Here is a 27693-nt window from a genome sequence, read left to right on the forward strand (position 1 = left end):
AGCCTCGGTTGACATCACCTCTGGCAGTTGGGTTATCACAAGGAAGCCCAGCAAGAAGCCCAAATAACAGAAGACCCTGCAAGAAATCAGACTGAGTCTCTCCTCCCAACTTCCAGGGTAGATTTAACGCAGCCAGATGGACAAGTTCAGCAATGGTCCACCCCCAAAGAACAGGTGATTGATTGCAAGAGAGGAGGGACGAGCAAGTCAGGCTCCCTGAGAATTCAGGCCCCATCCATGAGTTATCCCAATCACCCCCTCCATGCCCCATAAAAAGGAGTCATTGTCTTCATTTTACTAAGGCTCAGGGAGGACCACAGGCCTAGTAGGTGTCACAGGGTGAACAGGGGCAGGAGCTGGTCTTCAAATCCAGGCCTGTGTGGGTCTAAGGTTTGTTCCCCTGAAACTCAGGGCTCCTGCATGAAGGCTGAGACTGCTAGTGGGTGTGTACAGGTGTGCAGCGTGGTGTGGCATGGTGGAGATATGTTCCAAGGAGAGGAGCGTGAGACTTTGCCCCTGTAGATGTCTCTGGAGCCCACACAGAAGCGAGAAGAACTGTGGTCCCTAGAACTTTCTTATCTCACCCAACAGCAGAGATGACAGCCCCAGACCGATTGCCATGAGACCCGAATCTTAATCCCAGCTCTGCAGCTTATAACCATGAATCTTTAGGGTCCCCTCTCTGAGCCTCCATTTTCTCATCTGAGGGTTGTTGAGAATGGCTGACCATAAATTTAGTTCCCTCCTGTTTTCTTCTTCTCCCTCCTCTGCTCCTTGTCTGGCTTGTGATCTTGCTGGGCCTCAGTTTCTCCCACAGAGAATTTGGAAGACCTCTTGGCTGAAGCCACTCCCACCCTGGACACCTTCAGGGTGCAAACCAGAGCAATTACCGGGTGACTAGGTGTCTGGTAGGTGTCACTGCTGGGGTGAAAAGGGCCACACCTCCTCTTGAATTCTGACTGTCCTAACAAAGAGTGCTCCAAGATTTGCCTTGTTAACGTGGGTCTGGCTGGCTTCTCCAACACGCCGTCCTGACGGTCCACACGCCGCTGTGCAGAGGAAGCAAGGAGTCAGGCCGGCCCTGGCATGGCAGGTGAGTAGGCAGGGCCTGCGGGCCTCTGGGCACAAGGGCCCCCTGAGAGGAGCTTCTGGAAAGGGAGTATCTGTGGAGTAAAACTTTGATCATTGAGTCTTAGGATTTAGGGCTGCTTGGTCCCTGAGCTGTTCCCTCATGTTCACGAGAACATGGAGGCCCAGAGAAGGAAAAAACCATTCCCCAGACCTCCCAGCACGTCCATGGCAGAGCCCTTCCTGGGCTGAGGCCAGGCCTTCGCCATATACCTGTTGGGCTGGAGGAATGGGGAGCAGAAAGGGAAGAGTAGGAGAACTGAAATCTCACACCCCATGTGTATTATGTGAATCCAGAAACATTTCTAGGCAGAGTTGAGGATTGTGAGCTGGGTGAGGAGGAGAGAGGGACCCCAACGCTGCGTGCTCCTCTAATTCCCACCCCAAAGACTCGAGGGCAAGAGCAGCTCCGTCTGAGGTGAAAAGAATTATGTGACCTTGAGCAAGAGTATTTGCCCTTTGTGCCTCCACTGTCTCATCTATAAAATAGGGATTATATAAAAATCATCTCACAGGCCTGCTGTGAGGACTTGATGAGACCAAGTGTGTCATACTCCCCACAACATCTCATGTGGGGCCTTGTAGACAACAGAAAATGTGCCTCCCCTGTAGCCGTAAGATCATGAGGAGCAAATTTCCCTCCCACCATGGAAATACGTCCCTTAGATAACAGTTACATGTTTTATACCTCCTCTGTGCTAGGAGCTGGGGTACAGTGATGAGCATGGCAGCAGAAGCAGAGGTCCTACTCTCATAGGTCTTTAAAAGATGTTTCTAATTCTATGCCTCCTGTTTTCCATTGTTCAGCATCATATGACAATTATATGAGTCAACTCTTATTTATTTATTTTCAAAGGCAGGAATTTTAATTTCCTTGTCATATTTGAACTCCCTCTTCTCAGTCTCCCCTAGCAGACATTAATGGTATCCTGGGCCCTTCTAGCTGTTGGGATGGGGCTGCTTCCCGAGCACCAGGCCACATCAGCACAGCTAACTCCCCAGACTGCTGTTTCCAGAGTTGGGGTCGTTTCTCACTGTTAGCCCTGGTTAATAGGGGACTGGCTTTGCTTCTTTCAGGATCTGCTTTTCAGGGCCCTCCCAGAAGTCCTCTTCCCTGTCAGCCTTAAACTTAACCAAATTTAATTGCTGAGAAAGGGTCCTTCAAGGAGAAAGTCAGGGATGAGGATTCCAATGTCAGGTCTGTTACTAACTTGCTGAGTGACCGTTTCTCTCTCTGAACCTCGATTTCTCCGTCTGTAAAATGTCGGGGTTAGATCCGTCACACCTACCATGTTTCCCCGAAAATAAGACCGAGTCAGACAGTCAGTTCTGATGCGTCTTTTGGAGCAAAAGTTAATATAAGACCCAGTCTTGGGCCAGCCCGACGGCTCAGGTGGTTGGAGCGCCGTGCTCCTAACACCGAGGTCGCTGGTTCTATTCCCACATGGGCCAGTGAGTTGCATCCTCTACAGCTAAGATTGTGAACAATGGCTCTCCCTGAAACTGGGCTGCGGTGAGCAGCTGGAGGTCGGCGTGAGCTGCTGCAGGATGCTGTGTGCTGCCGTGGGCTACCGTGTGCCGCCATGAGTGGCCTGAAGCCAGCGAGAGCTGCCATGAGCTGCTGTGAGCAGCCGACCGACTGCCTCAGCCAGGGGTAGCACAAGGCTCATAACACCAGCATGGGCCAGGGAGCTGCGTCCTGAGCAACTAGACTGAGAAACAGCGGCTTGAACCAGAGTGGATGGGAGGGGGATGCAGAAGAAAGGGGGGGATAAAAGACCTGGTCTTATTTTATTATAATATAAGACCATGTCTATAATATAATATAATATAATATAATATAATATAATATAATATAATATAATATAATATAATATAATATAATGTAATACCGGGTCTTATATTAAGTTTTGCTCCAAAAGACGTGTTAGAGCTGATTATCTGGCTAGGTCTTATTTTTGGGGAAACCCGGTAGCATATATACTGGCTATTAGTTAGGTTGAGTTATATTCCCCAGTCTCCCAGATTTTCCTGGCTTCTTGAGAATGTGTTTCTCAGGGCCATAAACCAAGCTTACCGTGCAATCTGTGCATGAATGACTGAGCCATAAGCTCCTGAATGGAAAGTGTCTGGCTTGTGGGCTACTCCTCCTCTGTCAGTGGCAGACATCACTAGTTGACCCCAGAGTTCTTCCCTACGGAGCCTGCATGTGACCCTGGAATTCTCCTCAACATATTTCTTCAAGAGATCCCTACCAATTGATCAGTGTTAGCAAATGAAATGAGACCCTTTTGCTATTGTTGAATTATAATAATCTTTTGGCTCAGAAATTCTAAGAATCAAGAATATAATGTGTGGGGTTAGCTCTCGCTGGGACATTGGGTTAGAGTTGATAGGCCACTGCCTCCTGGTGAGAAAGAGGCCAGCAGCTTCCAACAGGACCAGGAAGGAAAGGGAGATTGTGCAGTGGCCCCAGGCAACTCCCCAATTAATCATTTAGCTATGGAGGTCAGGTGTCCATGACGCACACTAAGCATAGGGACATAATGGGGCCCATTAAAAACCAATTACATTGAGCCCAGAGTCTGTGAGATGTTGCTGCTTCAGCAAAGCTTCCTGGGTTCAGCACCAGTGGGTGCCATCCCCTGGCTAAGACTGAGATCTGGGGAGGAGAGCATCATCAGCTCTTTAGTATCACCCAAGGGCAGGAGGAGGAACAGCTGGGGTGAGCTAGAGCTGGGGTGGGAGGCAATCTTCTGTGCACAGACCGTCCCCTCCAACTAGGATTCTTCCTCAGGCTGATCTCTGGAGCCAGCTGGAGAGCAAGCAAGGCGGAAAGGGGAAGGTGAGGTTGGCAAGGATTGGGGTGGGGTAAGTGGTAGGCAGGGCCAGACTGTGAGGGCCTTTAAATACCAGCATAATGGTTGTGGGTTTGATGGCTTTTTTTTTTTTTTTTTTAAGATTTTATTGGGGAAGGGGAACAGGACTTTATTGGGGAACAGTGTGTACTTCCAGGACTTTTCCCAAGTCAAGTTGTTGTTCTTTCAAGCTTAGCTGTGAAGGGCGCAGCTCAGCTCCAGGTCCGTTGCCATTGTTAGTTGCAGGGGGCACAGCCCACCGTCCCTTGCGGGACTCGAGGAAGCAAACCGGCAACTTTGTGGTTGAGAGGACGCGCTCCAACCAACTGAGCCATCCAGGAGCTCAGCAGCAGCTCAGCTCAAGGTGCCGTGTTCAATCTTAGTTGCAGGGGCGGAGCCCACCATCCCTTGTGGGACTCGAGGAGTTGAACCGGCAACCTTGTGGTTGAGAGCCCACTGGCCCATGTGGGAATCGAACAGGCAGCCTTCGGAGTTAGGAGCACGGAGCTCCAAATGCCAGAGTCACAGCCTTGATGACTCTTGAAGAGAGGAAATGACATGCTTACTCTCGTGCAATAGGAGAAGACCTTCCCCTGACTGAGTTTCAGTTTCTCTATAGTCATGTAATAGGATGCGTTGAACTGGATGAGCTGAAAATGTTCCAAGACTGTTGGGGTCAATCAGAAATTTAAGCAAGAGGTGAAGAATAAAAAGGAAAACATTGTGTATAGGAATTGGGAGGAGAGAACAAAAGTGGTGGGAGCTCTGGGGAGAGGAGGAGGTGACAATAGCAAAACCCCAACTACTGACCTTATAACTGCAGACCCAGCACTGTGCTAAGTACCTTATGAGAAGGGAGCCCATTCACCCTGCTTGAAGCTTCTTGTCCTAGAGGCTTCACTGATGGCTTCTCCTTTCACTGTCAAATTTCCGGATTTAAGTGATGCATTTTCTCATTACCCTATTTATGACCATTACCTCATCCTCCCCAAAACTTTATGAGGGAGGTATTATTATGGCCACTTTTCAGGAAAGGAAATCTGAACCTCAGAGACATCCACTAACTTATCCAGAGCCACTCAGCCACTAAGTCGAAGATGTAGGATAGCACTGATTGGCAGAATACTGAAATGGCAGCCAGAAGTTCTTGTGCAAATACTGATGATACTATCCTCAATACCATGCATATTTACCAAGTACCTAATTAGTGGTAGTACTGTTCTAAGTACTTTATATGAATTATTTCATTTACTCCTCACAACTCAAGGAGGCGGCTGTTACTATCACCCCCCGTTTTCACCAAGAGACTGAGGTTCGAGAGAGGTTCAGTCACGTGCCTCAGGCCACACAGCCAACAAGGAGCAAAGCCTGCATTTCAATTCAAGTGTGTGACTCTGAAATCGGGCTCCTAATCGCAGAGTGCGAAGGAAGACCAAGAGAGGATGGTGGGAGAGACCGAAAGGAAGGCAGCAAAGCTGGAGGGGCTGAGAGGCTTTGGGGTGACAGGGTATGTGGGGAGGATGCTCTTACCACATCCCTCACTCCCTGTGTCTGGTGGGCACAGCCTCAGGCCTGGGGTCCATGGGTCTTGAACTCAGAACTAGGAGCTCACCCAGCATATCCCCAGGGTGGGTGCCTGGGGGCTGACAACATGTCATCCATTCTGTTTTCAGGGCCTCAGGTACACTGTCAACCATCCCTTCTCTAGTGCCCACTGAGGTGTTGAGTGACAGCCCTCAGGTCAGCACACTCTAGCGGAGAGTGGGAGCGTGTTGCAGGGAAGGGCCAAGAGGAGTCCTGGGGGTATCAGAGGCACTTGATTCAGCAAACCATAGACTATGCAAATCCTAAGAGTCCTTCTGGGTCATTTCATAGGTAAAAATAAATGAGGCCCAGAGAGAGGAAGCCATCTAGCCTGGGTCTCGTAGAGAACCAGTGACAGGTCGGCCTGCCTGGATCAGAGCCCACACACTCCTCCCACCTCCCAGGCCCATGATTGCAGATAGAAGGAAGTCATGAAGGAAGGGCTGGTTTTGAAATGCGACAGCTTGAGAGAGAGGGATTATAGGTGGGTGGGGATGCTGGGCGTGAGCGCTGATCCTTGAGGGAGCGCCAGGAAGCTGGTGAGCCTCAGCTCCCCTTTTCACACGCTCATTCCAGCCAAGACTGAGAGGAACGTTCATTCATTCATTCAACCAACATTCACTGAGCATCTACTATGCCCTGGGCCTTGAGCCACCTGAGCCAGGCTCTAACAACTCGGAGAGAATGACACCCAGACCTCACATTCGAGGGCATCACAGTCCAGTGGAGGAAAGAGGCATGTAAGCAAACAATAGGTTATAGTATCTTGTTTGATGACTGATCAAACAAGGTTTAGAATAGAAGGTGAGAAGGGTTCCTGGACCTTGGGCCATGGGTTCCTGCCCTAAGGAACCTACCTTCCTTGATGACTGATTGGGGACAATCCGTCTTAGATATCAGAATTCAAGCTGAGGACATGGAGAAGGTAGTATTGGGTTTATTTTGATAGGGTGTCTGGAACTCTTCCCACATGCTTATCTATCTCCTGGCCTTGGGCTGCCCTATAGGTCAGCTCTCCTGCCCTGTGCCCTGAGGGCTGGGGAGGATGCCATCGAGGACACAATTGGCAGAATCACCAGAACAGGTGCTTTCCCCCAGCAGGATTTAGAACACCAAAGGAGCAGCTCTGGGGACAAGTCACACAGGGATCAGAGCAGTGACTTCCTGGGATAAGGCAGGTGTAGAGTTGGTAAGGGTGGCAAGTTGGGATTTCTCAGTAATAGCTCTGCCAAATTGTCAAGGGACAAAAGGAACAAGTGTGCTCTGTGGGGGTAACAGAGGGGCAGAGTGGAGATAAATTAGACAAATGGAGCAAGAAAAAAGACTTTGGTGCACCAGAAGGAAGGACTTTTTAATGTCTGGGTGGTGGATGAGCTGCCTCGCAGAGGCCCGCACGCTGGAACCATGATCAAGTATCCACCGAGAACTTGACCCTGGGCAGGAAGTTGAGAGACAGTTGGTCTCTGAGATTCAGGGATAATGATGATAATGGCAGTTCTGACTCATCCCGCCCTTCTTACCACCCTGTGATGAGGCTGCAGATGCCCAGAGGGTGGCAACAGGGCAGAGGGGAGGGGGGCTGGTTTGGGCTGTGACAGGGAAAGGGGACACCAAGGTGGAATTCTTAGGGCAGGAACCCATGGCCCAAGGTCCAGGAACCCTTCTCACCTTCTATTCTAACCCCCCCCCCCATTAGCCCCCTGGGGCATTCCAGGGCTGAGTACCGTGCCATGAAGACGCTTTTCAGTTTGAGATATATCTGCTCTTGTGCTGCACTGTCAATTACCTGGCAGCAGGGCTGATGTATGTTTCATGGACTATTGAGTCTGCAGTACCCCGCACGACGCTTGACACCTGAATGAATGAACCCCGAATAGATTGAGGGAGAGGGTGCTTGGATTGACGCTCAATATGCCACCCACCTCTCCTCTGGAGACGTCCCATCCAGTTCAAGACAGCCTAAATGCCACCTCCTCAAGCAAGCCTCACTTGTCACCCTTCAGACAGGCCAGGCCCCTCTTTTATATGTTCTTTCAGCGCCATGTACTTTTCCTTGATAGTACGTATCAGAATGATAATTAGGTATTCGTGGCCTCACCTATTTAGGTGTCACCTTTGCTTGTCTGGAATATAATAACTAACATTTATTGGGCTCTCATTCTTGGGGCTGTAACTGACACTCCACAAGGTATTATTATCCCCAATCTACAGAAGGGGAAACTGAAGTACAGAGAGATCAATCAAAAGGTAATTTAACCAGTAGATGACCGAGTCAGGCTCTGAACCCACATCAGCTGACCCCAGAAACTGTCCTCATAACCACATGGTCTCACCATGTATCTCTCCAGGACAAGCCCACCTCTATCTTGTTCACCAATATCTCCCAGCATAGCACAAAGAGTATACAATTGATCCCAATATTCATGTATTCCGTGTCTGCAAATTGGCCTGCTTGCTAAAATTTATTTTTAACTCCAAATCAAAACCCTTGGAACTTTCATGGTCATTTGCAGTCAGAGTGATAAAAAATGGAGTCACTTAACATGGATGTTTGCAACTGAAGTCAAACAAGGTGACACTCTGCCTTCTTATTTCTGCTCTCATACTATACACACGTGTCCTTTCATGGTTTATTTAGTGGCGTGGTTTTTTTGCATTTTTGTCTCTTTTGTTTGGTGACTCCACTGTTGAAAATGGCCCAAGCATAGTGCGGAAGCACTGCCTTGTGTTCCTAAGCAAGCACAGGAAGAGGGTGCCGTGCCTGATGGAGAACCGTGTGTTAGATAAGCTTCATTCGGGCATGAACTCTAGTGCTGTTGTCAATGAGCTCAATGCGAATGAATCAACAATACCGGGGGAGCCAAAAAAATATATATACAAGTGGACACTTTGGTTATCTATGCTCAAGCAGTAGTTCGCCGTAATCAGAAGTGTCTGGACGCTGATGGTAACCATTTTGAGCACCTCTTGTCATTGCAGAAGCCAAACTTGTATTCATCTTTTGTTATCGGTATATATTGAGCATTGCAATTTTAATACTTTTTCTTTTCTTAAAATGTGTACACATTTTTTGGCACCCTCTGTATATTACATAAGGTGTCTTTAAACAGAAACACATAAAACAACGTTATATAGATCAATTGATGAAAAGCTTGTGACCAGAGGCTTGCAGGAACCTAGCCCTATAATTCCCCTAAGAGCGATGGTTCAGTGTTCACAAGACTTTGTAGACTTTATAGACCGTGACGACCGCAAATAACCAGAATCTACTACTGTGTAGGGTAAATAGTGGCTGCATGAGTAAAGACAGGCCAGTTGAGGCCAAGCATGGATTAGAAACCTGCCAAGGGTGTGGCCTCATCTGTGTCCCTCCCTACGCAGGGATCAGAGTCACTGAGGTGGACTGGCAGTGGCTGAGGAATGGAGCTGCCCACCACACCCAGGAGTACCCCAGCCCTGAGCTGGTGGTCCGCAGGGGTCAGATGTTCACCTTGGTGCTGGAACTGAACTGCCCACTGGACAACAGGGAGACCCTCATCTTCACGGTGGAGACAGGTAACTGGATTACCAGCGCCTTCCATTGATCCGCATCCAGAAACATTTGTCTTGGGACCAGTGACCTGCGACCCTGTGGTCATCAGCCCAGACTTTCGGCGAAGGGGGTGGGAGGGAAGCAAGCCTCTGTAGGTGTGCTGAGCCCCGAATCCTGGAAGCGTGTGATGACAGCTTTCTGGGGATGGCTGGGAGGTGCTGCCAGCAGGCAGTGGAATAGATGAGATGACAACTCTGGAATCCTGAGGATGCCAAGGAAGCCAGGGCTCCTGGGGGGTGTGAGAAATCATCAGGCACTTTTGGATCCCAAGCTTGTCTTTCCAGCCAGACATTGGCAGACTTTAATCTCAATGGGTCCTGTCACTTTCTCCTTGATCCAGGAGGTAGGTGGGAGTCAGGACAGCTGAGGTTTACCCCATTCTTGGTCAGATCCTTCCCCCCAGCAATGTTCCAGCAGCTCCGGGGTGAAGGATGCACTTCCAGGCCGGTAGCTTTTCCACTTCTCTAGCACTGGGTTTCCCAGGGGCAGCTAGGTCTTCTGATTCCCTCTTCTCTGCCAGGACCCCAAGCTTCTGAGGCTCTCCACAGCAAAGCTGTGTTCCAGACAACAGAGCTGGAGGTGGGAGATGCATGGACAGCAGTGAAGGAGGCTCAGATGGAGAACACGGTGACTGTCAGCCTCACCAGCCCCCCCGATGCCATCATTGGCCGCTACCAGCTGAGCGCCAGGGTTTCCTCTCGCCGCAAACACAGTAACCGGAAGTTGGGAGAGTTTGTTCTCCTTTTCAACCCATGGTGCCCAGGTAGGAGCTGCAGAGTCCAAAGCAGACATTTTCCTGGAAACTGTCCTAGAGGAAGGCCTGACCTTAGATGGGGCCTGAGAGGCAAGTTAATGGATAGAGTGTCGAATGCCAAGAGCTTGGCGTAGCTGAGCCTAAGCAGAGGCAGACACTGGGCAAAGGAACCTGGTAGCAGGTGCCACAAAGTAGGCTGTGCCTGAGGGGCACGAATCAGTAGTTTCTGGTGGGCAGCGATGGGGCTGATGGCAGGACAGGCTCAGGAGTGGGTAAGAGCTGGGCTTTAGCCATTAGACAGCCTTGGTTCAATCCCAGCTCTGCTAATACTTTCCTCTATAAATCTGTTTCCTCATGTGTAATATGGGAATAATAGTGCCTACCTCTTAGGGTTATAATGACAATTCATAGCACTAATGCTTGTTATATATGAGGCACATCATAAGGGTTACTAGGGTCGGTATTTGTATTAACATTTAAGAAATATGAGGCTGCGGAGTGGCCGGTTAGCTCAGTTGGTTAGAGCATGGTTCTAATAACACCGAGGTTGCCGGTTCGATCCCATCATGGGCCACTATGAGCGGCGCCCTCCTTAAAAAATAATAAATAAATAGATAAATAAATCTTAAAAAACAAAGAAATTTGAGGCTGCTATTGGCATCAGTGGGGTCACCCAAAGGCATCAGGACTCCTAAAATCCCTCAGTCTTGGGCCAGGTTGGGGTTGGTCCCTGCCTGGGGAAAGACCAGCCAGGCGGAAGGGAGCCCAGCAAGCCCCCCCTTGGCCTCTCCTGCCCCAGTCAGCCTCCAGGCACTGTCCTGCAGCTGATCCCTGATGTAGCCCCTTCCCCAGGCCGGCAAGGCCAGAGCCCCAGCCCATGCAGGGCCTGACGACTGCTTTTCAGAGGACGACGTGTTTCTGGCCTCCGAGGAGGAGAGACAGGAGTACGTGCTCAATGACAACGGAATCATCTTCCGAGGCGTGGAGAAGCACATCCAAGCCCAAGGCTGGAACTTCGGGCAGGTCTCCAGGGGCACAGGATGTGGGCTGGGGCATGCGAGAAGTCAGCCCAGGAGCCCCTTTGTCTGCTCACCTCTTCCCAGGAGGGACAAGCTGTCTGACTCCTAGAGCAAATTCATTCATCTATCCATCCATCCATCTACTCAGTTGTGGCAGGGCCTGTGCTGGGTCCTTAGGAAGGCAAAGGGCTTTGGGTATAATTTGGAAACAGAATGGGTCAGTTCTGCTATAGAAAGATAAATAGCTTAAGTCAAGTGTTCTCAGTCTTGAGTGTGCACCAGTATCACATAGAGGGCTCACTGAAACACAGGTGGCCGGGCCCCACCCCCAGAGTGGCTGATTCAGTAGGTGGGGTGGGGGGAGCTGAGAATGTGCATTTCTAACAAGTTCCCAGATGATGTCACTGTTGTTGGTCTGGGGCCACACTGGAGAGCCACTGGCTTAAATAAATTCCTTGTAATACAAGGCCCGATGGGTGGAGGAAAGTCAGAGTGGCAGAGATGGGAGCACAGGGAGTTCAGAAGAGCGTGAAAGAAAGCACCACCTCGGGGATTTCGGAAGGCTTCATGGTATCGGGGTGGGTGTCCAAAGTTGGGCGGAATCTGGACAGGCAAAGGGAAGAGCAGACAGAGCAGCGTGGAGGGGGGAAGTCAGCGGGTAGCTGAGGTTCTGCTAGAGGAATTCTGTCTGCCTGGGCTCTGGGGGATCAGCCGGAAGAAGGTTGGCCACACAATTTAAGGACCTTGACTGTCAGGCTGAGGAGCTGGGGATGGAAAGGGGCTCAGGGGCTGGGCAGGGATGATACACTAGAGAATTTAGGATCCACCTCAGGGGTAACCACTTCTCCGTACCCACCTCTCATTACCATGTGGGAAAGTAAGTGTTCCCAGACCTTCCAAATTTTCAGAGACCAGAAATCTTAATTTGTATGTAAAAATCTCCCAGTTCTTAAATGAATCCCCTAGTTTGTCAATTAATTCAAATATAGTTGAAAAAATCATTTAAACCAAATGATTGTGCCTGTGGAATCGAGGTGACTCCAAAGCCACAGGTTTACCATAATCTTTACTGTGGGTACTGGGGAGCCATGGGGAGCTATCGAACAGGAGAGGACTTGATTAAGGTTGGACTTGGCTCCCAGGTGACTCTCTGAGGAAGGGTTTCTGAGACGTGAGGATACTCTGGTGAGGGGTGAGGGTCATGGGAGGGTCTGGAATATGGGTGAGGCTCTGACCTCTAAGCATAGCCTCTCCGGGGACAGTTTGAGGAGGACATCCTGAACATTTGCCTCTCCATCCTGGACCGAAGCCCCAGTCACCAAGACGACCCAGCCACTGATGTTTCCTGCCGCCACGACCCCATCTACGTCACCAGGATCATCAGCGCCATGGTGAGGAGCCCCAGCATCCCTGCATACACACGCCCTCATGGGTCCCAAGCCAAACCCAGGGCCGCGCCTTATGATTTTTCTCAAGTTACCTCTTGTTTTCATTCTCCGTTGCTGCATAACAATCCCCACCACCACCACCACCACCAAAAACTCAGTGGCATAAAACAACCATTTATTATGCATACAATTTTGTAGATCAGGGTCTTGGGCAGGGAACTGGGAGGATGGCTTATCTCTGCTCCAAGATGGTTTAGCTGGGGGTGTCTGACTCGCTACATATGTCTGGAATGGTTTGACAGGACCATATATCTGGGGCCTTGGCTCTGGCAGTCAGTGTTTCCTTGGTTCTTCTCTGCCATGCTGTGTGTGCTGGAGCTGGAGTCTTTGGTTCTCTTCCATGCTGTGTGTGCTGGAGATGGAATGTCAGGAGGGCTTGCTCACTCTCACGTCTGGCTGGCCCCTGGGCTGAGCTGGTGAGAATAGCTTGGGCTGGCCGGTCATCACTCTGTCTCTTCATGCAGCCTTTCCACATGGCTAGTTTGGGCTTCCTCAGAGCATGGCAGTTGCAGAGTAATCAGACATGGCAGCTGGCTTCTCCCCAAGCAATTGTTCCGGAAAGAGGAAGTGGCAGCTGTGCGTCCCCAAAGGCCTGAGCCTGAAAACTGGCACAGTATCACTTCCACCATAGTCGTTGGTCAAAGCAATCACAGGGCAGCCCAGATTCAGAGATAGGGAACACCGACCCACCTCCCCGTGGGAGGGGGTGCCATCTTTAATCTATTATGAGCCACAGTGCTTCCTCCTCAAAAGGTAGCTAGAGGACCTAGTATCTCTCTCTATAGCAAGCAAGTGTTCAGATCAGTGAGTGGGTCTCTCGGATTCCAAAAATGGACAAAGATATTTTTCTCATATTTGATACTCTCAGTTCCTCAAGGCCTCAGAGAGATGTTGGAGCACAGAGACTCAAAGGCAGAGACCAGTTCTAAACAGTAGAGCCCCATGTCCTGTGGGACAGCCACACGCTCCCAAGTCCAGCTCCTGAACTCCTTCCACTAACTTGCTGTGTGATTGGGGTGGGTCCCATAGCCTCTCTGAATCTCAGTTTTCTCATCATAAAAAAATAAAAGGAAAAGAAAAACCTACCTTAAGCAGGTTAATATAGTGTGCACAAAGCCTTTAGAACAGTGCCTGGCACACAGTAAGCATTTCATGAATGTTAACTCTCTCTATAATTATTACACCATGAATAGTCCCCAAAAACACACCATTTAAAACAGGAAATGCTCTAAAACTGTACATGATTTTCAACAATACCGGATCCCGATGGAACGTAATTGAAAATAATAAATGCTACCAAAAAGTAGGTATTTTAAGACAGCACATGGCCCCAATTTTCAGACGATTTAAAAGCAAGGGGTGACCCCAAATGACTACATGACCCAAAGTTGGAGATGATTTTACGTTGGCGAGGTCCCTGAAGAAGGGAGCCCTGGCTGGTGGTGGACCCGTGCCCTCCTCTGTGCAGGTGAACAGCAACAACGACCGGGGCGTGGTTCAAGGCCAGTGGCAGGGCAAGTACGGCGGCGGCACCAGCCCACTGCACTGGCGTGGCAGCGTGGCCATTCTGCAGAAGTGGTTCAAGGGCAGGTTCAAGCCAGTCAAATACGGCCAGTGCTGGGTTTTCGCTGGAGTCATGTGCACAGGTACCCAGGGAAAGGTTTCTAAGCCCCAGCCAGGCCCCTCATTTGCATTCATTTGCGTATATTGGCAAAGGACCCCTTCTCCCCCTCACCCAAACCCGGTGGTTCTTTATTGGTGATGGGAAAATGAAGGAAACCAGATGGTTCATTTACATGACTTTTGATCATTTATTTTGCAGAAGGAGTCCTGGAGCTCACTGAGTGCCCTTGAGAGAGTCCTGGGGCTCCAAGGCCTCCAGTCCCCTTAGGCTATTATATAGCTGTTTCATGGCTTCCAAGTTCCTGCCAGTCTCAGAGCCTGCCTATTCAAATAGGGGTGGCAGTGTGTCTCCAGAAGTCCTCTGAGAGAATATAAAGGAGATGATGGTGTTTCTGAGGGTGGAGACAGGCTTCTCAGCCCTGACAAAGTAGACAAAGACAGGGAGGGGTCTTGGGTAGAAATGGGGGCGGTGGCCAGACCCCTCTTGAGTCCCGGGTCCTGGCTTGCTCCTGGCACTTCTCCAGCCTCCTGCTTTTCAGTCCTTAGGTGCTTGGGGATTGCCACACGAGTCGTGTCCAACTTTAACTCGGCCCATGACACAGACAGGAACCTGAGTGTGGACAAATACGTGGACTCCTTTGGGCGGACCCTGGAGGACCTGACGGAAGACAGCATGTGGTGGGTCCTCGGCCTGTTGGGTCCCAGGGGCTCCCTGAGGCAGACCCAGATCTGGAGCCCAGCTCTCCCGAGTCGCAGCCAGTTCGGAAAGGAAAGAGAGGCACCCTGCAAAGGGAAAGGGTGGTTCCAGGCTAAGCAACTCCTCTTCTGAGAAGCAGGGGTCTTTGGGCATGTGACTCAGAGCTCAAGAGGGGGGCTCAAGATCTGACTGCCTTGAACCCCCTGCCCTCCCCTCCTTGGGATGCAGCCCTCCCGAGAGTCCTGTGACAGAGGGGTGGAGATTCCTTCCATAGTGTCCTCTGTATTGTCTTCCTGCTTCTCTCTCAGCTGCCTGGGCACGTGCTGTGCGTCTCAGGTGACAAGCAATCTCCTTTCTCAGCTCAAACAAAACTCTTCACACAAAGCTTTTAAAAATTAATTTTGTTATTTTTTAAAATAGGAAACATGTTCATGTGCTTTAATATTCCAAAGGTACAAAACTGAGTTATAGTGTACGTCTCCTCCCGTCCAGTTCCAGCCTCCCCAACCTCCTCTGGAGACAGCACTGTGACTAGCTTTTTCCATCTCTTTCCAGAGACAGGCTCTGCAAACAGAAGAACACAAACACACGTTGTCCCATCACACCCCTGCTTTTTAGTATTGGCAGCATAGTGTAATACACGCATACCTCGTTTTATTGCGTTTCTGCTTTATTGCACAGATGTTGTGTTTTATATAAATTGAAGGCAAGACCTTCTACCCGCAAAAAGATCATGACTCGCTTTATTGTGATACTAGCTTTATTTCACTGATCTGGAACCAAACCCACCGTATCCCCAAGGTATGCCTGTATTGTTCATCTTGCTTGTACATTTAATAATTTCATATCAGTACACTCAGGGTTTCCTCGTTTTTTGTAGTGCGCAAAAAAATAACATCACACTCAGTGAGCACCTAGTCTAGGCCAGGCCCAGTTCTAAGAGCTAAACATGTACTAACTCACGTATTCCTCCAAACAACCTTGTGAGCACGGTAGTGTTATTAGCTCTATTTTGCAAATGAGGAAACCAAGGCACAGAGAGGTTAAGTAATTTGTCTAAGGCCACACAGCTAGTGAGTGGAAAAGCAATGGTAGGAACCTGTCAACCTTTCAGTTGTATGGAAAAACCATCATTTTTCTAACCATCTCACATTGATGGGCCAAACGGTTGCCTTTACAAACAAGGCTTCAATGAATAACGTCCAAATGTCTGTTCATACGTGTGCAAGTCGTCATACAAGCCAACATTCTAAAGAGCAGGGGAAACCGTGAAGAGCATGCAGTACAGAACACAGACGGCCTCGGCAACCCTGTTCCTAGAATGTCCTTGCCACCCCCAGGGAACATGCCCTTCCGCCAGTGGGTCTCCAGCCTCACATCACCTCTCTTCTCCCCTTTCCTTCTCTTTTTCCTTCTCTTTACTCCCTCTGCCTGCAGGAGCGCCACAAAAATTCCTCTCTTCTTCCCTCAGGCAGAACGAACAGACACTTCTTTTGGATGTTGGGGCCTCTCTCACCATGCAGGTTACCACTGTCCTCCCTTTTACCCAAAATGGCTTATCAAGATATTTGCCCAAACAAAGACCATTACCTCCCTAAGAGGAATTCAGAGACGAGCTGCAAAGATGCCAAGTCAGGCCAGCTAGGGTTTCTCTCTGCTGCTTCCTTACTGTGTGACCTGTGTCACTTCTCCTCGTCTCCTATTCTCATCTTTAACATAGAAAACCTAAAGGCTCAACTCTTTACCAAGGCCTATAAACTACCTGCACCCTGTAACCCAGAGATACTTACGTACTTTCTGTTCCTCAAACCCACTACACTTATTCTTGTCTCAAGAGCCTTTGTACATGCTGTTCCTTCTGCCTGGAACACTGTTCCCTTCACTCTCCCGATGGTTAATTCTTTTTCCTTTAAGTCTCACCTTAGATATCATTTACCTAGAGTAAGTCTCCAGCAGTTATTCTCTATCTCAAGCCCCTGTCTTTATAGCATTTATTTACTTATATTTGTTTTATTTATCTGCTTACTTAATTTTGCCTATCTCCCCATCTGTCTCCTTTGTTAAAATGTAAGCTGCATGAGGGTAAGGATCTTGTGTCTTGTTTGCAGTTGTATTTCTGGTACCTTAAATAGCAGGTTTTTGATATATATTCACATTCACTCACACACATACACACATACCCACACACAATATGTGCTCATCAATATGGTTGAATGAATGGTTCACAAGATTCAGCCACAGCTCTCTTGCAGAATGCTGACCCAGGGACTGGCTTGCACTAGGAACTTCCCCTCCCATGGACCTCTGTGCTCACAGTAGGTCACCCTGCCCCAACCTCTCTCTGGCAGGAATTTCCATGTCTGGAATGAGAGCTGGTTTGCCCGGCAGGACCTGGGCCCTTCTTACAATGGCTGGCAGGTTCTGGATGCCACCCCCCAGGAGGAGAGCGAAGGTATGGGTTCAGCCGGGTGGGTCCCAGATCCCCGCTGCTCCTCACCCACACTGCTCATGCCCACCCCTCTTCCCCAGGCATTTTCCGGTGCGGCCCGGCCTCGGTCACCGCCATCCGTGAGGGCGACGTGCACCTAGCCCACGATGGCCCGTTTGTGTTTGCGGAGGTCAACGCAGACTATGTCACCTGGCTCTGGAATGAGGATGAGAGCCGGGAGCGTGTGTACTCAGACACAAAGAAGGTCGGGAGGTGCATTAGCACCAAGGCGGTGGGCAGCGACTCTCGCGTGGACATCACGGGCCTCTACAAGTATCCGGAAGGTAAGGGCAACATGGTGGCTTCCATCAGCCTCCCCAGATGACCCGTCTGCTACAGAGGGACAACCGCAGGTGGCCGGGTCCAGGCCTTTTCCCATATGTTATGGTGGTGATAGCTTCATTCAGCGCTGTCTCTGCGCTTTGAGCCAAGTGCCTTTAGCTTATATTAATAGCATCCTCTTTTCACTAAGATTCCTCACATCTAATAGTAATAATAGCTTCATTTCCTTGAATACTCACCATGGTCCAGGCGCTGTACAAGGTATGTTCCCATATGATAATACTACTAATAATAATAATAGTGGTGATAGTAGCAGATATTATGTATTGAACACCTAGGATACATAGTACTAGGGCCCAGTTCAAAATAATAATAATAATTAATAATAATAATAATAATAGCAGCTTCTGTTCATCATCTGCCAGGGCTTATGCCATAGTTTCTAATTTGTGGTCATTGGTTTTTGAAGACCCTGTACTTGTTGGGATACAAAAGCAAAACAGGTACCCTTTTTCTTTTAGCCACCTCTAGCTAAACACTTTAAAAATTGCGCTTTCCCACTGAATAACAGGTCCCTTAGCAATGCCGTGATCTGATCTATATATTTTCAGCCATTTCTGCTTGTTAAAACAATGTTATTCGAGTAGTAGTTCAAACTTGAGGTCGAGCTTCTCTCCTCCCCTCCCTTAAGCACAAGCTAGAGCAGTGACGGAGGAAGGTTGCTACAAAGCTGCTCTGGATGCCTCTACCCTCTGTTGTCTATTCTCTAGCAACGTGGTTTGTAGCTCTGATTGCACACTGGAATGAGCTGGCATGCGGTTTTAGTTATGTAGATTGAACAGCAATTATTTATTTGCCGAGGATTCTGTGGGTCAGCAATTCAGGCTGTGCTCAGCTGCGATGGTGCATCTGCACCAAATATCTGCACCATGAGCTGTGGGCTGGGATCCTGTATATGTCTGGGGCCTCAGATGGGACTGCTGGGCTAGCTGGGCCTCTCTCCTCACTTGGCCTCTCATGCTCCAGTAGGCCAGCCCTGGCTTGTCCACGTGGCGGCAGCCCTCCCAGAGGGGGAGAAATGAAGCTGCAAGGTCTCTCAAGACCTTTCTCGGAGTTTGCACTTGTCATTTCTACCATATTCGACTGGTCAAAGCAACAAACAAGGCCACCTCAGATTCAATGGGCAGGAAGTAGAGGCCATCTCTTGATGCGAGGAGTTTCAAAGAAAGTATGATGGTCATTTTTAAGCTACCACAAGAGCCCAGATTGTACACCCCTGACTAATTGAATCACAGTCACTAGAGGGTGTGACCCAGGCTTCAGGACTTTTAAATACTCCCCAGGCAATTCCAATATGCAGCCAGCATGAAGTATTAGGCCAAGAAGGAGGAGGAGGAGAGAAGAAAGCAAATGCTTTTGGCGTAACCGGGTGAAGATTCATACACCTCAGCATCTGATGCTCCTAGCTAACTCTCTATGCTCAACAAGGACAGACGGTGTCTCCATTACAACCTGCGTCATCAGGACTCACTCTTATGTTGTCTCCCACCCCTTCCCCTGGCACAGCTGATTTCTTGAGACATTTGGCCCCTCTTTCAGCAGACCCCTTTCCACCCCACGGGCAATCACACAGCTTCCCTCTGATGCTCGGTCATTTTGCCCCCAGGTTCTGCAGGGGTTTTACAAAGCTGGGGGGATCTTTCCCCCCACAGTCATCTATACTCTGTGCCCCACTCAAAGGCTGGTGGGGAGAAAGATCTTGGTGGGCTGTCCTCCACCTGCCATCTCCTGTCAGTTCTCTTCTCCCTGCTCAGGTAGTACACAGCTCAATAAGCAAGACAGGACAAGTAGATCTCCCACAGCCATGAAATGCCAACTTCTCCTTCCTATATGTAAGAGCTAAAATTATAAACTTGTAAAAGAAAACATAAGTTTAATGTTTCTAACCTTGGGTTAAACAAAGCCTTTTTAGATATGACATTAAAAGTATAAGCGACAAAAGGAAAAAGGGGACGTCATCAGAATTAAAAACTCATGCTGCAAATTACACTATCAAGAAAGCTAAAAGATAGCCCACAGAATAAAAGAAAATATTTGCAAAGCACGTCTCAAGTAAGAATGTGTTTCTAGAGGGTGTGACCCAGGTATCAGGACTTTTAAAAGCTCCCCAGGCAAATGCTTTAGATTTTACTGGCTAAGAATCCTGTGCCCCTAGGTGGCCGGTGCCTGTGTGCTCAGACACACTCCCATCACTCCTCCTCATTCCAGAGCCAGGTGAGGGAGTCTGCGTTGACTTCCGCAAACACAAAGGGGCCATCGTAGGCCAGGTGCAGAACCAAACTGTGCCTATAGCTGAGGTCTGCATATGGCACTTGGGCTCATTGAGACCCAAAAGTAAAGTGGTGGATTTGCCCCGAGAAGAGAGAAATGAGAAGAGATGGCGCTGGGATAGGCGAGGAGGAAGAGGGTACCTGCCTCACTGATATGCATGCCGTGCAGGGTCCCGCAAGGAGAGACAGGTGTACCGCAAGGCCGTGAGGAAGCTGTTCAGTGTGGAAGCCTCGGGGAGGAGGGCCCGGGTCCGGAGAATTGGCGGCCGTGGTGTCTGGCGAGATGACCTCCTGGAGCCCACCACCAAGCCCAGCATCACCGGGAAGTTCAAGGTACTAGAGCCACCTGTGCTGGGACATGACCTGAAGCTGGCCCTGTGCTTGACCAACCTCACCTCCAGGGCCCAAAGGATCCGAGTCAACCTGAGCGGTGCCACCATCCTCTACACCCGCAGGCCAGTGGCAGAGATCCTGCACGAATCCCACACAGTGCGACTGGGGCCAGAAGAAGGTAAGAAGGCCTCCTCTTGGTGGAACCTGGCCAGCCCAACCCCTTTTCCAGAAGGGATGGGGTGGGGCTTAAATTCCCAGGAACCTCCATTCATTTCCAAGAAAGAAGATATTCCTGAGCATTTACTTAGTGCTTTGCCTCTTGTCCCCACTTTACAGATGAGAAAACTGAGGGTCAAAGAGGCTAAATAATGAGAATGGTAATAAAGTCCACAATTATCTGGTTGCAAACAGCCTGGATAGTGAGGTGATTTATAGTCTCTACTTATCCCAATTAGTATGAATATTTACATGCCAAATAAACACCTGCTAGGAGCATTTCATAATACACACATGGAATACACCTTGTATTGCCTTCCTAAAATCCAGGTGTTCTGCATGAGAGGGATGGACCAGTAAGAGATGTTTATTCAGTGCTTACACGTGCCAGGCCCGTCCTAAGAATTCTACATGAATTGGGGTACTACCACTAGCTCAGTTTCTCAGAGGAGGAAACTCACATCCAGAAAGGTGAACTCACAACTCGAGAGTCAAGATTCAAACCAGTCTGGCCTTAGAGCACTTCTAAGAGCCCAGGCAAGGAAGGGGCATAGCCAGGGTTCAAAGCCAGGAATGTCTGACCCCGGGGCACATTCACTCGGCTGATTCTGTTGCCTGACTACAGGCCTGGAGTGCGGGGTCAGGTCAGCCCACACCAATTATGCTTATCGTGCCTAATGGTGCTTTTGCCTGAAATGCAGCCTTGGTATTTTGAAACAAAATAAAATGGCTTCAGTCCTTTTGAAGGTTTTTATACAATTTTAAATGACTTCATTCCAACTGCTTTTTAAAATATATGTATTTCAAGGATTTTTTTTTCATAATCTTTATAAACACATAGTACTTCAAATGTGATTTACTAAGTGTATCCTTTGTGATTACTCTCCCTCCCTTCCTCCCTCCTTCTCTTTCTCATTCTCTCTCTGTTTTTAATCTGTTTATACATACGTCTCCATCTCCCTTCCCCTCTGGCTCCTCTATCTACCTATCTATCAATCATCTCTTCACATACCTTCTGAACTCTGAGATTCAGTTAAACAAAGAAATGGTTCCTCTGGGCAGTTTCTGGTAAGTGAAGTCTGTGTATTTTGACAGGATGTGAAAACATGTGAAGAAGGTGTTATTTAATTTTCATAATATCTAAATCACAAAGTAACACTTTATAATGAAATATTAATTAAAATATACTTTCTTGTGGCTTTTAGCAATTTTTTATGTGAAAGTAATATATATTCATTAAAGATTTAGAGCACATAAGAGAGAGATCACCTATGATCCCGCCACCCACATACAAATTAACATATTTCCCTTCCAAATTGCTAATGCCCTGTTGGCTTTTTGAAAAACATAGTTCTAATTATATTACAAATACTCAGTAGTGCCCTGCTCTTTTCACTTGATGCTGTAATTTAAATTTTGTATGAGCACTTCATTAACATCGTTTTAATAGATGTATAATCTTTAAATAAATATGTGGTGATTTATTTTATCTTTTCTTTTGGGTAGTTATCAGCTTACTGCCATTTTTGGTGAGGTATCTGCTCAGATCTTTTAACCCCTTTTTAATCGTGTTCATTTTCTTATTGTTGAGTTCTAAGGGTTCTTGTCTATTTGGATAGCGATCCTTTAGCACATGTGTCTTTTGTAAATATGTTCTACTAGTCTGTGGCTTATCTTCTCATTTTCTTGACAGTGTCTTTCATAGGACAGAAGTTTTTAATTTTAATGACGTCCAGCTTGTTGGTTTTTTCTTTCATGGATCATGCTTTTCGTGTTGTATCTAAAATGCCATATCCAAGATCTCTAAGTTTTCTCCTACGTTATCTTTTAGGAGTTTTATAGTTTTGCATTTTATGTTTAGGCTTATGATTCATTGTCAGTTCATTTTTGTAAAGAGTATAAATCTGTGTCTATACTTATTTATCTGGTTATTTATTTACATTTAGATGTCCAGTTATTCCAGCACCATTTATTTAAATGACTATCTTTTCTTCATTTGTTTTCTTTGCTCCTCTGTCAAAGATCAGTTGACTATATTTGTGTGGGTCTGTTTCTGAGGTCTGTTCTGTTCTGTTGTTGTATTTGTCTATTCTTTCACCAATATCACACTGTTTTGATTACTGTAACTTTATAGTAAGTCTTGAAGTTAGGTAGTGCCAGTCCTCTGATGTTGTTCTTATTCAATATTTAGTTGGCTGTTCTGGGTCTTTTGCCTCTCCACATAAACTTTAGAATCAGGTTTTTTTTTGTATTCATGAAATAACTTTCTGGAAATTTTATGGGATTGCCTTGAATATAGATCAAGTTGGGAAGAACTGACATCTTGATAATATTGAGTCTTCCTATCCATGAACATGAAATGTCTCTCAATTTATTTAGTTCTTTGATTTCTTTCATCAGAGTTTTGTAGTTTTGCTCATATACGATGTTGGACAATTAAGTTTGCAAACTTGTTGCAACAATGTTGCTAACCTTTTTTGATATCAGAGGGATTATTCATTATGCATCTGTACCAACTGGACAGTTAACCAAGTTTACTATTTGGAAGTGTTGAATAGGCTGCGTGGAAAAGTTAGACGAAAACAACCTGAACTTTTCACCAACAATTCATGGCTCTTGCATCACGACAATGCACCAGCTCACACGGCACTGTCTGTGAGGGGGTTTTTATCCAGTAAACAAATAACTGTATTGGAACACCCTCCCTACTCACCTGATCTAGCCCCCAATGACTTTTTTCTTTACCTGAAGATAAAGAAACTATTGAAAGGAAGACATTTTGATGACATTCAGGACATCAAGTGTAATACAACAACAGCTCTGATGGCCACTCCAGAAGGAGTTCCAAAATTTCTCTGAAGGGTGGACTAGGTGCTGGCGTCAGTGCATAACTTCCAAAGGGGAGTGCTTCAAAAGTGACTGTAGTGATATTCAGCAATGAGGTATGTAGCACTTTTTCCAGGATGAGTTCGCAAACTTAATTGTCCAACCTCGTAGATCTTGTTCATGTTAATATTTTGTTAGATTAATACCTAAGTATTTCATTTTGGGGATACTAGTGTAAATGATATTATGTTTTTAATTTCAAACCCCACTTCATTGCTGGTACATAGGAATATGACTGACTTTTGTACATTAATTTTATATCCTGTGACCTTGCTGTAATCACTTACAAATTTCAGGATTTTTTGTTGTTCTTTCAGATCTTCTACATAAATGATCATGTCATCTGTGAATGAGTTTTAGTTCTGCCTTCCCAATCTGTATACTTTTTATTTCCTTTTCTTGTCTTATTGCTTTAGCTAGGACTTCCAGTGCAATGTAATAAAGGAGTGATGAGAGGTGACATCCTTGCCTTGTTCCTGACCTTGGTGGGAAAGCTCTGAGTTTTTCACCATGAAATATGTTGTTAGCTGTAGGTTTTTTGTAGATACTCTTTATCAGAGTTCTAGGAACAGAGAGTGTGAGCCAAAAATCAAGCCTTTAAAGCCTTTAAAGGACATTTTCCACAGGTTTAAAACTCAGATGCCTTCAGGGACAGGAAGGAAACAGAAATAAAGGAAGCAGTGGGAATATAATAGTAGGGGATGGTAGGACAAACTGAAAAGAACATGTGGCACTTAAATAATATATACATTATATGTTATATATTATATATGATAATATATATTATATATGATACATAATATATATATATATATATATATATATATATATATATATATATATATATATATATATATATATATATATATAAAACACAAAACAAAAACAAATATGACTGACAGTCAGATATGGTCTATGGTGACTCATACTCACCAGAAGAGAATACATAGGCAAGGTTTTTGTGGCTGGTGAGAAAGAAAGAGACAGAGATGGCCAGGATCACAAAAGATTAGAAGGCAGAGGGCACAAGATCACTGAGTAGAGGTATCACTGAAGGTTTTTCACAGTTGGTGGGGCTGATTAGGACTCGGCTTTAATGGGGAGGAAGGAATTGGAGAAGCTGCCAGGAAATTGGCCTCTTCTCTGGATTGGAAGCTTGAGACAGGTCTTTGGTCTCCCTCTTCTCTGTACCTAGTACATAGTAGGTGTTCAATAAACAGTGAGTGAATTCCTGATGGAATAAATGATTGATGGACTGAGAGATTTCCATCTGGAATGATTAGGGAAAGTGTAAACACATCTCCAGGATCTCTTGGAGAAACAGTGTGGTGTCATGGTAACTGACTGGCCTGAATTTGAATCCCACCTCATCTTGGTCCCTTGTTTTACTTGCTGTGTGACATTAGACAAGAAATTACCCTCTCTGAACCTTAGGTTTATTCATGTGTGAACTGACAATAATAATGCCTGCCTCATGTTGGTTGCAAGGACCAGAGAGAGTGTAACCATGAATTGAACCTTCCCTTCCTCCTTCTGGGTTCCATCAAAAAAGAATATCAGATCTCCAACTCCCACCTCTACTTTCTCTTCCAGAGAAAAAGATCCCAGTCAAAATATCTTACTCCCAATATAAGGAAGACCTGACAGAGGACAAGAAGATCCTGTTGGCTGCCATGTGCCTTGTCACCAAAGGAGATAAGCTCCTGGTAGAGAAGGACATTACTCTGGAGGACTTCATCACCATCAAGGTGACTCCTATCTGCATCCCCCACCCTGTTCCTAGCAGCCGCTCTTCAGAGCTTAGGGAGGGAATCAAAAGCTGGGGATTTTGTGCTTTTAGCTCTAGCTTCAATCCTCAAGGGTGGAGAGAAGTGGCGTGGATGTGGGGGATGGATATAACGATGGAGCTCAGTAACAGGGTATATGGAAGCAAGGGGTAGACTGGATTTTACCCCATCCTCTGACCCAGCCAGGACCATGGGTTTCCTGGGGGAATGGGGAGGAGGAAAGATGATGTATGGATATTGCCTCTTCAGGTGCTGGGCCCAGCCATGGTGGGGGTGGCAGTTGTGGTGGAAGTGATGGTGGTCAACCCCCTCTTGGAGAGAGTGGAGGACTGTATGCTGATGGTGGAGGGAAGTGGCCTTCTCCAAGGACAGCTCAGCATCGAGTAAGTGCCAGCCTGGGCATGGGAGTGGGGGAGAGGGACTGCCTTCCTTATAAGATCAACCATAGAAAAGCTGCTGGTGGGTGAGGGGTGTAGGAGATTCTGGACCCCCAGGAACCAGCCCATTGCCTAGATACATCAGCCTTCATTCATTTAGCATAAGGTATGTGCAGGACACAGGGAGAATAGCCTGGCTGGTTGGAAAGAGTGAAAAGCGGTAGAAGGGACTATTAAACTGGAAGCATATTGATAAGGCGTGAATGTCAAGCCACAAGGTGTGACCTTGATCCCAAGGGCTCTGGAGAGCCATGGGCTGGCAGGAATAAGAGAAAGCTGATGGTCTACCTTTCTCCTTTCCCCTTTTCCCAGTGTTCGCAGCCTAGAGCCCCAGGAGAGAGCCTTGGTCCAGTTCAGCATCACCCCTTCTAAGAGCGGCCCCAGGCAGCTGCAGGTGGACCTTGTCAGCTCCCACTTCTCGGACATCAAGGGCTTTGTGATCATCCACGTGGCCACAGCCAAGTGACGGATGACCACGGGGAGGGGAGGACATGGCTCCCGTTCTCCTCCTGTCCACCTCTTGGCCCTTCCCATGTGGGAGCCAGGAGGCCTGGGTTCCCGTCCCGCTACAGCTTCTGCCTCACTCTGTGAACTTGGACAAGTTCATTCGCCTCCCAGGCCTTGGTTTCCTCATCTGTAAAATGAGGTGTTAGATTCAGGAATCCTTAAACTTTGGGACAATGATGGATGATGTAGGGAGCCTCTACCACCTTCATCTTATCACCCTCATTACTGGGAGGCTGACAGACCAAGCATTAGAGTAACCCCAGCCCACCTGGCACTGCCACCACCATCCAGACAGATCACTGTCACCCTGGCTGACCCCTGGGCTCTCCTTTTTTCTCTCTCAGCTCTTCAATGCTCTAACCACATCCAGACCCAAGAATCTCCTCCCAGCTCTAACAGAGAACCCAAAAGTTTTAAAGCTGAAACCTAATCATTCCTCAACACTCCCATTTTACACAGCGGAGAGAACCCACATGGCCACAGGAGGAGCTAGAGGCAGAGTTAGGGCCCATGTGCATGCCATTTACACCATCTAAGTTTTACCCTAAAGTCATGTTCCTGAAAAGCATTAGATTTGAAGGGATGGGAGATTTTCCCTCATTGAAGATACAGGCCCAGCATCTGAGGGGCTATTGCTGCCTGGAAGAAACTGAAGACAGAGAAGGAGCCATTAAGACTGGATTGCATTTGGGGATGCAGCCCCGAAAATGATCTACCTATGGTTGTCAGGGATCTCATACCACCAGCCCAGTATTGATTTACTTTCTTTGGAACCAGAACAGTGTTGACTTGGCAGAACATCCCCAGCAGCTTACACTCCACACAATCACATTCTCAGCATCAAACAGGACAGAGACCTCCGGGATGAGGACCAGAGTGGAAACCACCAGGCCCTGAAGGTAATTGCACCAGACATGGAAATCAGCTCCAAAATATTCTAGACAGCCAAAGGAATTATAACTAATCATATAACTGAGGAAAAGAGTGAAGGAATAAAAGGGAGTCACAATGGTCAAGCTACTAAATTATTAAAAGTAAGTAGACTGAGGAGAGAGGAAATGATTCTATGCTTGTTTTAACTGACTCTGGGAACTTAAACTTCTGAACTTTCCAGTCCTTCTTCAGTACCTAGACGTACATCAGGTCGTTGTGCATCAACGCCTAGATATACATCAAACCCTCAGGCGACCATCTGAATGACCTCAAAAAGAAATTGTTTCATTGTCCAGATCGCTAGACATCTGAAGATTATCATCTCAGACCAACGCAGAGGCTGAGAATATAGTACTGATTCTCTCAAAAATGTACTTTTTACTATAAGAACCCTCAGCTTTTCTTCCTCCTTTGGGATACTCTGGGTATTACCTGGTTGTGTTTCCCAGTTTGAAAACCCTAAGAGCCTTGAATAAATCTTTGTTATTTTATTTCTAATCAAAGCCGCCTGACTCTTTTTGAGTGCATTGACATAATTTAAGTAATCTGAACAACAACAACAACAAACCATGCTCATCCGCAGTGAGACACCTCCTGGATGCAAACTCCAGTGGAAAGAATTTATGTCGTGGGTCTTTGCAAAAAGGGAGTCACGCAAACACATGGACGGTGTTTGATGGATGCTCCTTGTGGTGGCCTCAGTGAAGGCATTTCTCTGATGATTCCGCACAGCACAGGGACAGCTTGGAGAACCCAGATAAGTGGATGCATTTAATGAGCCAGGCTGCTTT

General features: G+C 47.4%; 1 protein-coding gene across 1 annotated transcript; it reads left to right on the top strand.

Annotated features, from left to right (window-relative positions):
- Window positions 1–1086: 1086 nt before the first annotated feature.
- TGM6 (transglutaminase 6) lies at window positions 1087–27442 on the top strand. Its single transcript, XM_019733720.3, has 13 exons — window positions 1087–1093; window positions 8952–9125; window positions 9683–9925; window positions 10821–10939; window positions 12198–12326; window positions 13852–14029; window positions 14546–14684; window positions 17052–17155; window positions 17233–17475; window positions 19973–20314; window positions 24832–24986; window positions 25275–25408; window positions 25775–27442. The coding sequence occupies exons 1-13, from the start codon at window positions 1087–1089 to the stop codon at window positions 25926–25928; spliced, it is 2121 nt and encodes a 706-aa protein (XP_019589279.3). The 3' UTR covers window positions 25929–27442.
- Window positions 27443–27693: the final 251 nt, after the last annotated feature.

Source organism: Rhinolophus sinicus, chromosome 13 (assembly GCF_057876585.1).
Source record: "Rhinolophus sinicus isolate RSI-liver-muscle chromosome 13, RSI-T2T, whole genome shotgun sequence".
Lineage (NCBI taxonomy): Eukaryota > Metazoa > Chordata > Mammalia > Chiroptera > Rhinolophidae > Rhinolophus > Rhinolophus sinicus.